Source organism: Cololabis saira, chromosome 17, assembly GCF_033807715.1.
Source record: "Cololabis saira isolate AMF1-May2022 chromosome 17, fColSai1.1, whole genome shotgun sequence".
NCBI lineage: Eukaryota > Metazoa > Chordata > Actinopteri > Beloniformes > Belonidae > Cololabis > Cololabis saira.
In genome coordinates, this window is record NC_084603.1 from 39,782,265 (window position 1) to 39,799,172 (window position 16,908).

General features: G+C 42.0%; 1 protein-coding gene across 1 annotated transcript; it reads right to left on the minus strand.

The window, feature by feature from the left end:
• Positions 1–3,067: 3,067 nt before the first annotated feature.
• On the minus strand, positions 3,068–16,212 carry cdk1 (cyclin dependent kinase 1). Its single transcript, XM_061745256.1, has 8 exons — positions 16,140–16,212; positions 14,580–14,621; positions 13,969–14,125; positions 11,294–11,417; positions 7,617–7,787; positions 7,377–7,540; positions 3,550–3,691; positions 3,068–3,324 (listed from the first exon to the last, which is right to left on the minus strand). The coding sequence occupies exons 2-8, from the start codon at positions 14,614–14,616 to the stop codon at positions 3,214–3,216; spliced, it is 906 nt and encodes a 301-aa protein (XP_061601240.1). The 5' UTR covers positions 14,617–14,621; positions 16,140–16,212; the 3' UTR covers positions 3,068–3,213.
• Positions 16,213–16,908: the final 696 nt, after the last annotated feature.

Here is a 16,908-nt window from a genome sequence, read left to right on the forward strand (position 1 = left end):
TTTTATTTTAATATTGCTGATTATGGCTTACAGTTTAAGATTAAGATTCCCAGAATATTCAAATTTTTTGAGATAGGAGATTTGAGTTTTCTTAAAAGGTATTATATGCAACTTCTGAGAGCTAGCAAGATTTGAAAGTGGTGCCTCATCTAAGCCCCGCCCCCTCCTCCCCCTCCCGTCAGAGCTCCGTCCAAAGCCACGCCCCCACAAACTTTGGGGAACGCGCATTTGCAGGAGTCAGCACATTTTCAATAAAACTACCCCATGTCTCATTCACCTGTAAGCGAGGCCGGTTTTAGGGGGGGCAAGGGGGGGCTGTGCCCACCCAAACGTCCATCCTGCCCACCGGCGTCTCCATGCCCACGGACCCCCATACAGCTTCATTGCGGCTTCACGTGTCCCCGTGGTCTGCTGCTGCTGGGCGGAGAGCCCTGCAGCAGCAGCCCGGACCGACGCTCTGGAAATAACTACATAATAACTACATACTGGGGTCCGTGGCAGAGGGGAGGGAGGGGGCTTACACTGGGACACTGTGAGCCCAGGAGGACCCGTGGGAAGTGGACACGGGGGGCTGGAAGCGAGTGCGCACATGGGACGGGAGGGGGCGTGGTTTAAAATGAAGGCATCTGATTGGTTCTTTCCCTTCCTTCCAAGCCTCTGGTCTTCTGACCAATCCGAGCCATTCGGTGCGCAAATAACTGATTGGTTAGAGCAGGAGTCCTCAACCCTGGTCCTCGAGGGCCGGTGTCCTGCATGTTTTAGATGTTTCCCAGCTTTAACACACCTGATTCTAATTAATCATCGTCATCAGCTTTTCATCCAGGGCTGCACAATTCTGTTAATGACACAGTCACTTGTATCATGGTGCAATGAAGCAGGGAAACATCTAAAACCTGCAGGGACACCGGCCCTCGAGGACCAGGGTTGAGGACCCCTGGGTTAGAGTTTTTACAGGATTACAGCTTTCAGAGAGCATTGATTTTTTTCTTTCCTTTTTCTGAACACATTATTCACTGGCTACTCTCAGGATGGAAGGACCATTTCACCCAGTATAACAATAAATGTTTTTGAATACGATTGCAATTAATACCTTTAAACTGTAAGCCATAATCAGCAATATTAAAATAATAAAAGGCTTGCAATATTTCAGTTGATTTGTAATGAATCCAGAATGTATGACATTTTTGTTTTTGTAATTGCATTACAGAAAATCACAAAATTCAAATTTTCTGAGACAGTCCTGCATATTATACTTATGACACATATCTGAGCAACACTTAGCAACCAAACACCGCTGCATTGCATTGTGGGAAGTGTCTGCTTAGCTAGTGATCATCAATCCATACTAATACATTTCTCCAGAATAAGTATGGATAGTACATACTATTGTGTACGTACTAATGTTTCGGACGCACTAAAAAATCTCATACTATTTTTGTTACTCATTGGGGTGGAAGTAATTTGGGACTTGGTGTGTGTGTGGCTGTGTGAGACGTGTCCATCACGTGGACCATGGCCCGGTGCTGCAGACAAAGCTGCTTTAATCAGTTCTGCAGCTGTTCACAGCAGAAATCGGGACGTACACGTCATTCGCTTTAGTAGTTTGGAGCTTCTCAGGTCACTTTTGCACAGAAGAGCATTTTCTTTTTAATTATTACAATATTCTGTCCAACAGACCAAGAAGAAGTGCAAGCAAAACCCTGCTCTTCTTCCCATCCCGACGCTGCGCAAGGCTAACGGATTCAGCTACTATACTTTAGCCACATATACGGTCATAAAAGTAAATATTTAAAGGCCACAAAGTTTCCATTGATCATATTTCCATTCTGGATGATGTACACTAGTTCTTTTGTTCTGAAATTGTAGCTGGTGTGTATCACAGCTAGTATTTACTGTACTGTAGTACTTTCGCCACAAAACTACAGAACCCAGGTTGCAGTGAAACCTTTGGAGGAGCAGGTGCTGAAATCTAAAAAAGGGACACGACTAACACTTTCCAACAATAACTTTGTCACATGACGTTTCGAGTGCATTTTGCTCTTCAGACTGAGTCTCGAGTCTGAGGAAGAGCAAAATGCGCTCAAAACGTCACGTGTGATGTGCTAAATAAATCTGCCCTGGGGAGCAAAAGTGTGCGTCTCCTCGTTTTTTCCTGGATCTTTGTTTGAGACCAGCACCTGTTGGATGTGTGCCACCTATTTTAACCTTTGTTCTTACTTTGTTACATTACAATACAAAACAGAAAAGTTTTTTGTATTGTATTACCTGCTCTGAACTTCTTAAACCTTACCCACAACAAATACTCTGCATTATAATAAACTAAAACTAATGGAAAAATACAAAACTATAATACAGGACTGTCTCAGAAATTTAGAATATTGTGATTTTCTGTAATGCAATTACAAAAACGTCATACATTCTGGATTCATTACAAATCAACTGAAATATTGCAAGCCTTTTATTATTGCTGATCATGGTTTACAGCTTAAGAAACCTCAAATATCCCATCTCAAAAATTAGAATATTCTGGGAATCTTAAACTGTAAACCATAATCAGCAATATTAAAATAAAAGGCTTGTAATATTTCAGTTGATTTGTAATGAATCCAGAATGTATGACTTTTTTTTTATTTATTTTTTTTTAAATTGCATTACAGAAAATAAAGAACTTCACAATATTCTAATTTTCTGTCCTGTAATAAGTCTGGATACCCACCAATCAAAACTAAAGTAATGACAGAAAAACATTACATCATAACATACATATACAACATAAATAACTGGTACATTTGCATGTCAGGGAGGGGGGTTTTCATCACATCATTTTATTTAGCCGAATTATTAATTGTTTGATGATATTGGTGAATGAATTGGCACGATAGGTTCACAGTTGAATTTTTTTTTTTTTTTTTTTTAAAAGGCCTTTGAGAAGAAGAAAAAAAAAAGGCCTTTGACAGAAGGGCACGTTGGGCATCTGTATAAACCGGAACTGAGGCCAGTTCTGGTTCTGACTTGTCCCTCCGTCAAGTGAGACACTCCTGCTGTCCATGATAAAAAAAACTGAAACTTGTTAATTGGAAATCAGATACTTTAATGTCTCCCAGTTTCTTTCACGCAGACGCAGACACACACATACATAAACATAAAACACACAAGTATTTACAGCATAATAAAGGACGAGTATGAAGGATCAAGTGTCCTGACGGTCCACGTCTAGATGATGGCAGCAGACGGCAGAGTGGATTTGTCCAAATCATCAAAGTACACGTGAGTCATGGCCTCGCGGGCCGAGATCCTCCTGGGAGGATTGTAGATCAACATTTTCTGGAAAAGAAACAGACACACCAGCATTTTATCAGTAAGTTATAAGGTGCGTTAGCGAGTGAACACTGCTGTTGCACTGCAAACGTTTTTGCTAAATAAAAATGTAAAATCAGAGAAAAAAAATCCGTTTTCCAAAGTAAAAGCAGCTCATGTGTAAATCCTGACTGCTGGTAGGAGCGGTCAGCCACCGGCAGACACCACGGGCAGCTAAGGGCAGGTACTTACTGCCAGCAGGTCCAGGCCGTTCTTGTCCAGGTTCTTCACCATGGACGACAGGTTTCCAGACTTCCATTTGGGGAAACTGTTCTTGTAGTCGGGCAGGCTCTCCACGTCGGGCCAGATGTCGTTGTTGGGGGTTCCCAGAGTCCTGGAGGAGAGACAACACGGTGAGGAGAGGAGTCTATACAGGATGGAACGCACTGAACGTTTAAAATAGTTTGATTGTCCGTCTGTCCAATACAGCATACGGAAGAGTATTAGGGCCAGGCAGGAGAAAAATAATATTTTAGATAAGATTCCCCCCCCATTAGGAACTTTGAGGAAAAAAAGTCAAAAAAGCTTTATGATATTGATTTGAAACACATCACCAGTACTCGAGTTGAGGGGGGATGTTTCAAGTAAATTTTCACTTGAAATAAGTAGAAAAATCTGCCAGTGGGACAAGATTTATCTTTATATTACAAGCAAAACAATCTTGTTCCACTGGCAGATTTTTCTACTTATTTCAAGTGAAAATCTACTTGAAACAGGTGAAAATTGTTGTTTTTTCCAGTGATGAGTCTTGTTTTAAGTGTAATGAGATTTATTTTACTAAAATGAGACATTTTAACTAGAAATAAGACAAATATTCTTGTTAAGATTGTGAGTTTTTGCAGTGATCCATGTTACTTATCCTGTGAAGGACAGAGTCATATTGATAAGTTCAGAAAAGTGTTTTTTATTGTTGTGTTTTGATGTATTTGATGTAAGCCCAGTGGATATTTAAAGCTTACAGAAGGCTGCATTTAACTGCTGCTATGTCATTCCTGCAGTATTTCTGCAGGTGTTTTGGTCACTGCTATTATTTGTAATATATTATATTATTTGTAATCAGCACAAATTATCTGTCCCCATATGATAAAATCCACCACCCCCGATTGTTTTTTACAACTCCAGTACCGATTATCACACATATGCAGTTGCATAACTTCAGAAACGTATCCTTAACGTTCCACTCCAAGGATGTAAGTTAGTTAGTTAGTTCCGGCTGCTGCTGCAGAGCTGTCAGTCGCTCTAACTGGATTTGATGGACCAGAGAAGACTTTTACACTTTATTCTCGACATTGACTTTTTTCTCCAAGTGCACAATAAAAAAAAAAAAATCTTTCCTTCTCTATTTTTTCTACTGCAGGGCCCTAATACTCTTCTGTAACAGCAGGTGTACGGTACAGGAATAAAAGAAAAGCAGAGCAAGTGTCCAGTAATGACAGTGAGGTAAGTTGAGCATGAGCAGGTGCAGCAGCACCGTCAGCTGCTGGTGCTGGAGCTGTGCAGTAATCCACATCCACCACCAGGGGGCGCTGGCCTGCTCACTACACCCGCAATACTGCCACCTGCACGTTGCCATGACCACAGCTGAAATGTGCCACTTTCTGAATGCATTAACATCCACACAGGCACGTTTTTGATCACACTTGGAATAAAAGTCAATACAAGCTTTAACACTTGTATTGACTTTATTCACAAACACTTTCCCCCAGAAACTATGTAAATGTATGATCTTAGTCAAGTACCATGACAGATATTATTCTACACTGTGCTGTACTAGTACACGACACCTCGCTACATACACCAGCGGCCTGGCGCCAGATTCACAGTTTTGATGAGAAAGTGATACGTTGAATTAACCGAATAAGCAGAAGTTTGTCATTGGTCACATTATTTCCTTGTGTGCAACACGAGCTTCAAATCAACTGTTGATCTGGCCCGGTGGGTCCACATGTAGACGTACAGGTGTGACCAGCTGGAGGGTCAACAGGGGCCATGAGTACACGGCGCGGGAATGCCCAGGTCTAGGGCTGGGCGATATGGACCAAAAGTCATATCTCCATATTTTCTAGCTGAATGGCGATACTCGATATATATAGATATTTTTTCTGTGCCATAATTGAGTTTCCCCCAAAGCATTATAGCATAGCATCTCTGTTAGCATCTCTGTTAGCTGAGGCAAACCCTTAAAAAAAAAAAAAAGTCAGTTTTAATACAAAGCCTCGTGCCAAATGTCACACAGGTTCCTTTATTAACAGAGGTCTGCACAATATCAAAATGTATAAAACAAATGAAATAAAAATAAACTGCCTGCATATATAGAATAAAAATGCTTCTTGAATAAAACAAATATCCCTTTCCTGCATAACAATTAAATTAAAATACACTGCAATTAATACAATGTAGACAGTAACAGGCAGACTTTTCCACTGAGGTTGACAGTTGTGCAAATAACAAAACATTTGTGCAAATCTCAAATAAAACATTCAAGTCAATTTGTCACAAAATAAGCTATATCAAAATCATAATTTTTTTTTTTTTAATAATCGATATTGTCTCGTACCATATCGCGTTTAAAAATATATCGATATATATTAAAATCTCGATATATCGCCCAGCCCTACCCAGGTCCTTTAACCTGTTTCACTGGTCTGTGGTAGCCGGTACCGTCCTGATGCTAATGCTGAACCCCTCACCAGGAACCCCAACCCTAACACACTAGAGATGCAACAGACTCATGAAGAATCTCTCACAGATGAACAACTATCACTGGCAGCCACTTCCTCCAGCCGCCTGACCCTGCATTCACACTGAAACATGCCTGACCCTGCATTCACACTGAAACATGCCTGACCCTGCATTCACACCGAAACATGCCTGACCCTGCATTCACACCGAAACACGCCTGACCCTGCATTCACACTGAAACACGCCTGACCCTGCATTCACACTGAAACACGCCTGACCCTGCATTCACACTGAAACACGCCTGACCCTGCATTCACACCGAAACATGTCTGACCCTGCATTCACACTGAAACACGCCTGACCCTGCATTCACACCGAAACACGCCTGACCCTGCATTCACACCGAAACATGCCTGACCCTGCATTCACACCGAAACACGCCTGACCCTGCATTCACACCGAAACACGCCTGACCCTGCATTCACACTGAAACACGCCTGACCCTGCATTCACACTGAAACACGCCTGACCCTGCATTCACACTGAAACACGCCTGACCCTGCATTCACACTGAAACACGCCTGACCCTGCATTCACACCGAAACACGCCTGACCCTGCATTCACACTGAAACACGCCTGACCCTGCATTCACACTGAAACACGCCTGACCCTGCATTCACACTGAAACATGTCTGACCCTGCATTCACACTGAAACATGCCTGACCCTGCATTCACACTGAAACATGCCTGACCCTGCATTCACACTGAAACATGCCTGACCCTGCATTCACACTGAAAGCTGTGAAAATCTCAACTTTATGCAAATGACCAGCGTCCAATCACAGACCGGGATTCCAGAAGCGAGAAACCTCAATGCAGATTGTACTTTCATGTTCACACAAACGTTCACTCATTCACATGCGTACATGAGCAGAGCTGTGCACTAACAAACTTATTTTATCAGGAATTAATATATTTCATCCAGTAAACTTACATTTTTGCTGATTTGACTGCAGTTTTTACCTGAACTGCTCACGTGAAACAGTAACTGATGGTTGAGGAGCTGGATGGTCCCAACGATTTTATTTGTTACATTGATCCAACGCAAAATTATTAAAAACCGTGCTCATTAATCACAAAACACAGTTTAAACATCATGACCAAATCCGCTGGGACCCGGTGTCAGTGTTCACCGCAGACAGACTGCAGCTTCACCGGGACCAACGATAACAGTTGATGTTAAGAACGGACGTGAACGGAGGCGAACTCAAGCACCAACAGCAAGTCTCTCTCAGCTTTAATACACTTTACAGCAGAAATCACCACTCCGTGTACCTGAAAATCCTGAAGAGCTGGTCGATCTCAGAGTCTCCGTGGAAGAGCGGTTTCTTTGTAGCGAGTTCAGCAAAGATGGTTCCGGTGCTCCAGACGTCCACGGGGGTGGAGTATCTGGGGGAACCCAGCAGGACCTCAGGAGCCCGGTACCACAGAGTCACCACCTGAGAACGACATGTCATTAGCAGGTAATCCCAGTGTTTGATTCAGGAGTGTGTGCGGTGTTGAGAGCACTCCCACCTCGTGGGTGTAAACCCTGACAGGAACGCCGAAGGCCCGGGCCAGGCCGAAGTCGGCCAGCTTGATGACTCCCTTGTCGTCGATCAGGAGGTTCTGGGGTTTCAGGTCCCGGTGGAGGACACGGCGACAGTGACAGAAGTAAATCCCCTCCAAGATCTGGTAAATGTAGCTCTGGAAGGAAACGGAGGAGAGAGACAATCAAAACAAACTTATTTATATAGCACTTTTCATACACTAGTCACACAGTGCTTTACATAATAAAAATCTACTTTTAACATAGAAAAACAGTCATGGTTAAAAACACCCATCTGGTCATTTTCTGAATTTCTGACTCACAACGTGTGTGTTACACTCCCGCAAAACTCCTGAGAATTCATGCCGCACAATGATAGAGATGCATTGATTTTGTGTCTTCTCCCGTGCCGCAAGAGAAAGGTCCAGACAAATCAATCTGATTTAATGTTAACATGATCATTGTGGAGTTTGATGGATAATTAACGGTTCATAGGAACCTGACTGAAAGTTAGATGCAAATCCATCATTATCATCACACAAGATAATTCACCTTTTGCGCAGCATCAATTATGTGATTGAGGTTATAACGAGAGTAGCTGTGAGTGGCTCCAATAACACTAATAACATAAAATAAACAAAGTTAATGAACGAAACTAATTAATTTAACAAATGAATCCCTTGGCCATTACATTTCTGTGGAGGAAGAGAATGCTGCTGACCGACTGAGGTTCCAATCCCTGCGTCTCTCTTCCAAGATGCTCCACAGACACTAAACACATTTCTCAAATATGTGACTTGACTTGCTTTGTTTTGTAAAGACCTGGTTTGAGGTTTTTTTCCACCTCATTAATTTCCAGCTTGTCGCTAGGCTACTTCCTGATCCCGCAGTGTTTTTTTAGCCGCCCACTCCCAATCCCAATGCAGCCCTCTAGTCACACTGAGATGCAGAAATTAACCAAACTTTATTTCAAGGAGCTGTTTAAAAAAAAAAAAAAAAAGTCACCTACGACTTTATCCACATCTCTAAACCTACAGCCGACCTTTCCTTCATTTCTGATGTTTCTGTGACTATTTTGACAGAAATTATGAATTCGGAGAGTTTCAGTCAGGATTTAAATCACAGAAAAAGTTGTCCAAACTTAATGGCAAAAAGCACCCAACGTTTTCCATATTGACATGTGTTGAAATGATAGCTTAGATTACAAAGTAGCAGCGATGTACTGCAGAACAGTGGTTGTGTCAGCGTTGGGATGAATGAAATGCTGCTCACACCCTTCCTACAGGGAAGATGTGTGTGCAGAGAGATGAACGGCAAACTAAGGCAGTGGTTTTCAAACTTTTTCAGCCAGACCCCCTTGGGGAATTGGAAATATGATAATATCCTTGAATAATGTTTGATGTTTTTTATCTGTGATGTATTTATTTGTACCAAGGGACTGCAGATGCAAATTAGCCTAAGGCTAACTCTGGTGCAATGCATCACATTTTAAATTTAGGTTTTTAATTGCACATGGTCCCTCTCAAATAAAATTTGGAAGAATATTTTCTTGATTTGGGTTTTGTACCTGGAAGGCTTGTTGTGGACTCCTCTGCTTTTCTTTTAACTGACGGCTTTGTCAAAAACGTACCTCCGCGCCCCACTGGGGGGGGGGGGGGGGGTCGCACCCCACAGTTTGAAAACCGCTGAACTTAGGGTACGAGAACAAGTTCCTTCACCAAACATCAACTGGGGGAATGATCAGAGATCAAGAAGAGCACGGAGTCCAGGACAAGGGGAGCTCACCCATCAAAGCCTGAACAGATCAAGGCCACGTCCCAATCCCCCCCTAGTCCTACTTTTCAGTCCTACCCCTAAATTTTGCGTGTTCCCGTGAGGGTATTGGTGTCCCAATTCCTCTTTGCATGTAGGGCTAGTGGACATAACGAGGGCTAGTGGTTATCAATCTAACCCTTCACAGTGAGGGATTTCAGATACTGACTCACTGACCGGGCTAGAGAAAATTTCCCAGAATGCTTTACATCATTTGCAGACTGAATCAAACAAAAAAAATAGTTTCTGCATAAAAATGCGTTTTGATTACATTTCTAGCGAGAAATATATATTTTACTTTCATAATATTCACTCAGTGAATGTATATAATCACTCGCCTGCCCGTTGTAGTAAAGATCTCGCCAGAATAAAGGCTGATTTATGGTTGCGCGTTACACCAACGGGTAACCTACGCCGTAGGCTCTGCGTCGATTTAACGTGGAACCATAAATCGTCGGCGGCTCTTCTCATCTCCGAAAACATCGGATCAAATTTCTTAACAGACGTTATTTGGATAAACTGAGCCCAGGTTGGGGATCTTAACGGTTACTTTTACTTATTAAAAATATTAAAACTTAATAAAGTGGCATATTAACAGCGCTACAGCTGAAATTAAAACAGCTTTTATCTCTGGGCTTCCTGATATGGTGTGACGTATGTGCAAACGTAACTACGCAGTCGCTTACGTACCCGAACGTAAACCACGCAGTGACGTGGCAAGTGGTGTCCCAATCCCTAGGGAAGATTACAAGGGCCCTACTCATTTTTAGGGCTAGTGGTAAAAAGTAGGGGGTGTATTGGGATTGGCCCCAAATAAATCAGCATCCAGCTCAGGAGACGCATCCTTTTGTCCTGTCCCCAAACACCTCCACCGCCTCCTCCCCCCAGCTGTCCTAGCAGGCAGAGGACGAGGCAGCTGCACACAGAACCTGAACAAGGCTGCAGGTCCAGGTAGCGTTACCCTGAGAGTCCTGCAGGTCTGGTCAAACCAGACCATGAGAGATTCTGCAGCACCTACCCAACCTGACCCAGGAGAAGGTTCTGGTGAGAGCCAAAAGGCGTCTCAACCACGTGCCCTTAACAGCTATAGACCTGCCGCCCAAACATCACGCATACAGACAGTCTCCATGAAAGTCTTGGAGACTTTCACACCTGTGGCCCGTTTGTTTTGTTCCGATTCAGAGGCTAAATCGATACAGTTGTTTTGTTTTGTTTTTCGTTTGTGTTCCAAGGCAAGCGTCTGTAGCGGTTCAAAGCTGTTAACAAATGCCATGAACCAACTGTTCTCTCGTTGGTCAGAAATGAACACGGAAGGAGTTTCCTCTTCCGTACCCCGGGAAAAACAACAACTATGGAGCATTGTAAGCGAGTGTGGCTAGTTTGTTGCTGTGTGGATTCTGTTCTCACTGCAAACGAACCGCTCCAGGTCTGGAATGGAAGCGAGCCGAGACCACCTCTCCTGGGAGATCTCAGCTCGCTTGTTTTGCCCCACATCCGAGCACGATTGCCGTGTTCACATGTACCAAACCAACCGATCTTTAGGGGGAAACGCTCCCTGTTTCAGAACAACTGCTCCAAACGGGACAGGTGTGAAAGCATCCTTAATGTATACTTCAAAATGTTCATATCCTTCATTACATTTATAAAGTGATTAGTCTAGTGTATCAGATTGTATGGAATCAATGGTATAGTTGGCTGAATATCGTGCATCGTATGATCAGTGTATTGCTACAGCCCTACCTAAGGTTACAATTATTCCATCCCCTACAGTTTGAGTCTAAAACCCACTAGAGCCATAACGTCTCATGGAAACAGACATGTGGTCCCTGTGAGGACCTGCAGATCCAGTTACCTTGACCAGCATCGGGTCCATGTACTGGCCCGAGGGGATGGAGTCCAGGTACTTCTTCAGGTCCATGGACAGGAACTCAAAGACCAGGTAGAGTCGAGACTCCTGCATCAGGACATCCAGCAGTCTGGCACACAAACAAAACTCAGTTCATTAATGGCCCATAATCTGCGATTAGTTGCATATTTTTCTGTAGATGCAGCATGAACAAATAGTTGTTTACCTGTATAATCAACTATTGTGAATAAGTGATGACAGCAGATGACAAAATGATCAGTTAACTGTGATGTGACAAATGAGGCACAACTTGTGTTCAGTGTTGAAGCCAACAGTCAAACTCTACCAGACTTGATAGTGCCGTATGTTCCTAACAGAGCTCTGCGTTATCAGAGTGCAGGTTTACTCGTAGTTCCTAGAGTATCCACATGTAGATTTGGAGGGCGGGCGTTCTGCTATCAGGAACCGTTACTATGGAACCAACTTCCAATCTGGGTTAAGGAGGCTGACACCACCTCCACCCAGTGGTGTAAGGTAACGAAGTACAAGTACTTCGTTATTGTACTTAAGTAAGATTTTTGAGAATTTGTACTTTTATTGATACTTTCATTTTTCTGTACTTTTACTTTGTTACATTTTCAAGGGAAAAAAAAAAAAAAAAAAAAAAAGTACTTTTAATCTGCTATATTTAAAATTGGACACGTCGTTACTCGCTACAAATTAAAGAACAGCACAGCGGGGTCTGATTTATGGTTCCGCATTACACCGGCGCAGAGCTACGGCGTAGGGTACGCGGCGACGCACACCCTACGCCGTAAGGTGTGCGTCGATTTAACGCGGAACCATAAGGCGGACGGGAAGGAAGGGGGGCGCGTGAATATACCGAGAAGGAGCCACAGCTCCCGGGAGAGTTGCGCCGCAGAGGCGGGCCGGAAGGCCGGAGGAACCGCCGTCGCGTCGAGTACCGATGAGGACTGAAGCCTGAATTATGGTTCCGCGTTAAAACGACGCAGAGCCTCGCCGTAGGGTGCGGGCCCTGCGTTGGTGTAACGCGGAACCATAAATCAGCCTTGAGCGGCAGCCGACGCGTGTCCATGCGCACCATTCTTTGATTCCAGCCCTTCTAAGCTGGTTTTGGCATTTAAAAGTTCAAAAGTCTCATCCTTTATCAGCTGGGGTTGCTTAATGTTGTCACTGCATACTACAGGCTGGGGGTGGACCTGTCAGCGGGGCCAATGGGGGACAGTAGCAGTGATGAGCAAAGGGAGAAATTAAAATGGGGTAATGGAAACAAACGCTAAAGGGGTCAGAATAATATCACCATTATTTAGAGTTGTAAGCAAATTCTTGGATTCTTCATTTCTTTGCAATCCTTTTGAAAATAATTTTGTACTTTGAATTTTGTACTTAAGTACATTTTACACCATGTACTTTTGGTACTTTATTATATTTAAGTTGAGGTACTTTTATACTTTTACTTTAGTAATGTTCTTAATGGTTACTTTTTACTTAAGTAATTTTCAAGCAGAAAATTTGTACTTTTACTTAAGTTCAATATTTTTGTACTTTTTCCACCTCTGCCTCCACCTTTAAAATAAACTTAAAATGTTTCTGTTTAGTAAAGCCTATAGTTAGTCTTAGTAAGCCTATAGTTAGTCTTAGTAAACCTCTAGTTAGTGTTCTAGTTAGTTAGTGTTTTAGTTAGTTAGTGTTTGGTAAACCTCTAGTTAGTGTTTGGTAAACCTCTAGTTAGTGCCAGTAAACCTCTAGTTAGTGTTTGGTAAACCTCTAGTTAGTGCCAGTAAACCTCTAGTTAGTGTTTGGTAAACCTCTAGTTAGTGCCAGTAAACCTCTAGTTAGTGCCAGTAAACCTCTAGTTAGTGTTTAGTTAACCTCTAGTTAGTGTTTAGTTAACCTCTAGTTAGTGTTTAGTTAACCTCTAGTTAGTGTTTAGTTAACTTCTAGTTAGTGTTTAGTTAACCTCTAGTTAGTTAGTGCCAGTAAACCTCTAGTTAGTGTTTGGTAAACCTCTAGTTAGTGCCAGTAAACCTCTAGTTAGTGTTTGGTAAACCTCTAGTTAGTGCCAGTAAACCTCTAGTTAGTGTTTGGTAAACCTCTAGTTAGTGCCAGTAAACCTCTAGTTAGTGCCAGTAAACCTCTAGTTAGTGCCAGTAAACCTCTAGTTAGTGTTTGGTAAACCTCTAGTTAGTGCCAGTAAACCTCTAGTTAGTGTTTGGTAAACCTCTAGTTAGTGCCAGTAAACCTCTAGTTAGTGCCAGTAAACCTCTAGTTAGTGTTTAGTTAACCTCTAGTTAGTGTTTAGTTAACCTCTAGTTAGTGTTTAGTTAACCTCTAGTTAGTGTTTAGTTAACCTCTAGTTAGTGTTTAGTTAACCTCTAGTTAGTTAGTGCCAGTAAACCTCTAGTTAGTGTTTAGTAAACCTCTAGTTAGTTAGTGCCAGTAAACCTCTAGTTAGTGTTTAGTAAACCTCTAGTTAGTTAGAGTCAGTAGTCGTAGCTGCAGGACCAGACTAGAGCAGCTGGTCTGAACCAGAGGTTCAATCCTTTCAATACCAGGGCTAGTAGATGGAACACCAAAAAATATCTCCTCCATAGGCGATCTGGGATGAAACAGTCTTGTGTAATGTCCTTTAGCCAGTCCACCCCTCCCAGGTAGCATACCTGACGATGTTGGGATGCTGGAGCTCGTGGAGCAGGGACACCTCTCTGACGGCGGTGCTGGGGACGCCCTCCTCCTCGCTCTCCAGGCGGATCTTCTTCATGGCCACCACCTTCCCCGTGTCCTTCTGCCGGCCCTTGTACACCACCCCATAGGTGCCTGCACACACGCAGCACGCCGAGTACATACAGGAGCATCTAGCACTCAGATAAGAGCTGCACATTAGGTCAGGGGAGGCATGAAGTTGACCAGAATAAGTGTCAAATATTAACGTGTCTGAAAAGCATCTATCCATTTTTTTCCCCTTTTCTTTTTTCTTGTGAAAAGGGTAGGTGTCATAAACTTAGGCTTCTGTCTACACCTTTTGGTCCTTGGTTTTTAGTTAAAAGTGTGTGTGTGTGTGTGTGTGTGTGTGTGTGTCTCTATCTCAAAGAAAATATATATTTTTTGTATTACACTGACGATTTACACCTGTACTTTGGGTTATTTGTGTTGTGGAAATTGGGTAAGGTTTTGATAACCAAACAAAGATGTGTGTAGTCATACATGGTAGGGTGACCTGTGCTGAATTTCTTCTTAATAACTCAAAAGAATGAAACACAACATCACCAACCTTCTCCAATTTTCTCTATCTTTAGGTAATTTTCCATTTTGCCTGAAAGAAAAAGACAGAACACGTTAATGTCAAAAATGTTTTAGCTATAACACTTCATTGACTCAAATACTAGCACGAATCAGATTATGATTAAGTTAACCCGGTTCATGCGTTACCTAGGTTGAGAACCATGAAAGCTCTCCTATTGAGAAATTATTATTTTTAACAGGAAGAGATACATCTGTAAGCCTATTTTATAAAGCTCTGTGTTTCACACCCCTGGTTGGATTGATCAAGCTTTAAGGCACATGGGAGAAGGAGCAAAACATCCTAACTGATGATGAAGAATGGAAGCATGTATGGAGACATGCTAAATTAATTCCAGTTTGCAATCGCACCCAAGCAATACAGTTAAAAAAAAATTATACACAGAATGCACATATCCGACAACCGTAGACATCACTTCAATCCTTCTCTCTCACCCATGTGCCTTAAATGCAACATATAAATTGGTACCCTAACTCATTGTTTTTGGTCATGTTGTAAACTGCAAGTGTATTGGTCTGATGTGCTATATGAAATAGAAAAGATAGTGTTTAAAACTGGAGATGGGCCCGTATCTCTCGTATTGGGTGTCCCAAGACATCAACATCAAAACATAACAGGAGGCTGTATTGTATTCTTACTTACGCAGCGAGGAAGAATATTTTATTGCAGTGTATCAATGAAAAAGTACCAACTGTTAAAGGCTGGCAAAGAGTGGTGTTTGATCTGGTGCCATTAGAGAAACTTACATTTATATTACATTCAAAAACAGACCAATTCTATAAAGTTTTGGAGCCCTACTTGAACTACAGGACTGTCTCAGAAAATTTGAATATTGTGATAAAAGTTCTTTATTTTCTGTAATGCAATTAAAAAAACAAAAATGTCATCCATTCTGGATTCATTACAAATCAACTGAAATATTGCAAGCCTTTTATTATTTTAATATTGCTGATTATGGCTTACAGTTTAAGATTCCCAGAATATTCTATTTTTTTTAGATAGGATATTTGAGTTTTCTTAAACTGTAAGCCATGATCAGCAATATTAAAATAATAAAAGGCTTGCAATATTTCAGTTGATTTGTAATGAATCCAGAATGTATGACATTTTTGCATTACAGAAAATAAAAGGACTTTATCACAATATTCTAATTTTCTGAGACAGTCCTGTATCATGTTTCAGGGCTTTTCTTGACTGGTCATACTGTACATTTTTACTGTAACCCAGAGTATGATTTACATGGATCCGAGCTGGTGTTTTGTTTTGTTTTGTATTCTGTTTGTTTGTTTGTCCGTCTGTTTTGCTTGTTATTTCTGCGGATCATATTATTTTATCCATTCTTTGAGAAGCTGCCCGTTTCCTGGCGCTAACGACGGCGTTAGCTCGACCAACGCACCGCGCTCACGGTACATTTACAACTATTCTGCCCTTTTCAAACGACATTTACTACCACATTGTCCACTAACCAGAGCCCAGCTCCCAGACCCCGTGAACAGAGTTTGAAACCGTCCAGAAAAAGGGTGTAAATACCTGAGTTTGCTCCGGTGCGTCGGTGCTGTCTCCGAGCAGGCTGCCGCTGGAATGCTCACCAACGTTTATTTGAAAAAACCGCAGTACAGCGCTGTTCAAAACCAACCAATCAGAGCCCACTGTGGATTTGAAAACTACCAATCACAAGAAGGGACCTGATCACGTGACCCGGACCGGCGGCAACGCGTTGACGTTTAAACGCTTGAATGTGTTTACCGTCGCTGGGAGATTCGAGCTTTTTTTCCCAAAGATTCTGCCTTTAGTGATACGTTTCATAATAATTATATGTATACTGTCGTTCAATGCACATAGACTGTATTGAAATGAGCTTGAAATGGTGTTTAAATCGGCCACACAAACAGCTAAAATGATCTTTTACACCTTTGCCCAGAGTAAATGTCTGACAAAGTTCATAAACTGCAGACAAGTTCAATAATCTTTTTTTCTTGTGAAAATAATGATCCTCCTTTGTGGCATTCATGATAGATCCCATACACAAGCATGTGGCATACATATTTACTTTTAACTTAGCCAGGACAAATTTAGACTCCCCTTTACATCCCATTTTCTCTTACACAATCAAACTCATCTGATCACTGTGGGGCAGACAATCTCATACAAGCCCAGAGGATTAACCCCCCTCTATTTTTTTTTTTACAAAATGCAAATATTTATTTCACAAAATGAAGCAGGACCGAAAAAAATAGTATGGGCAATACTAAGTACCCCCTCTTGAGGTCTTGGTATCATTTCAGTTGGGTTGAAGTAA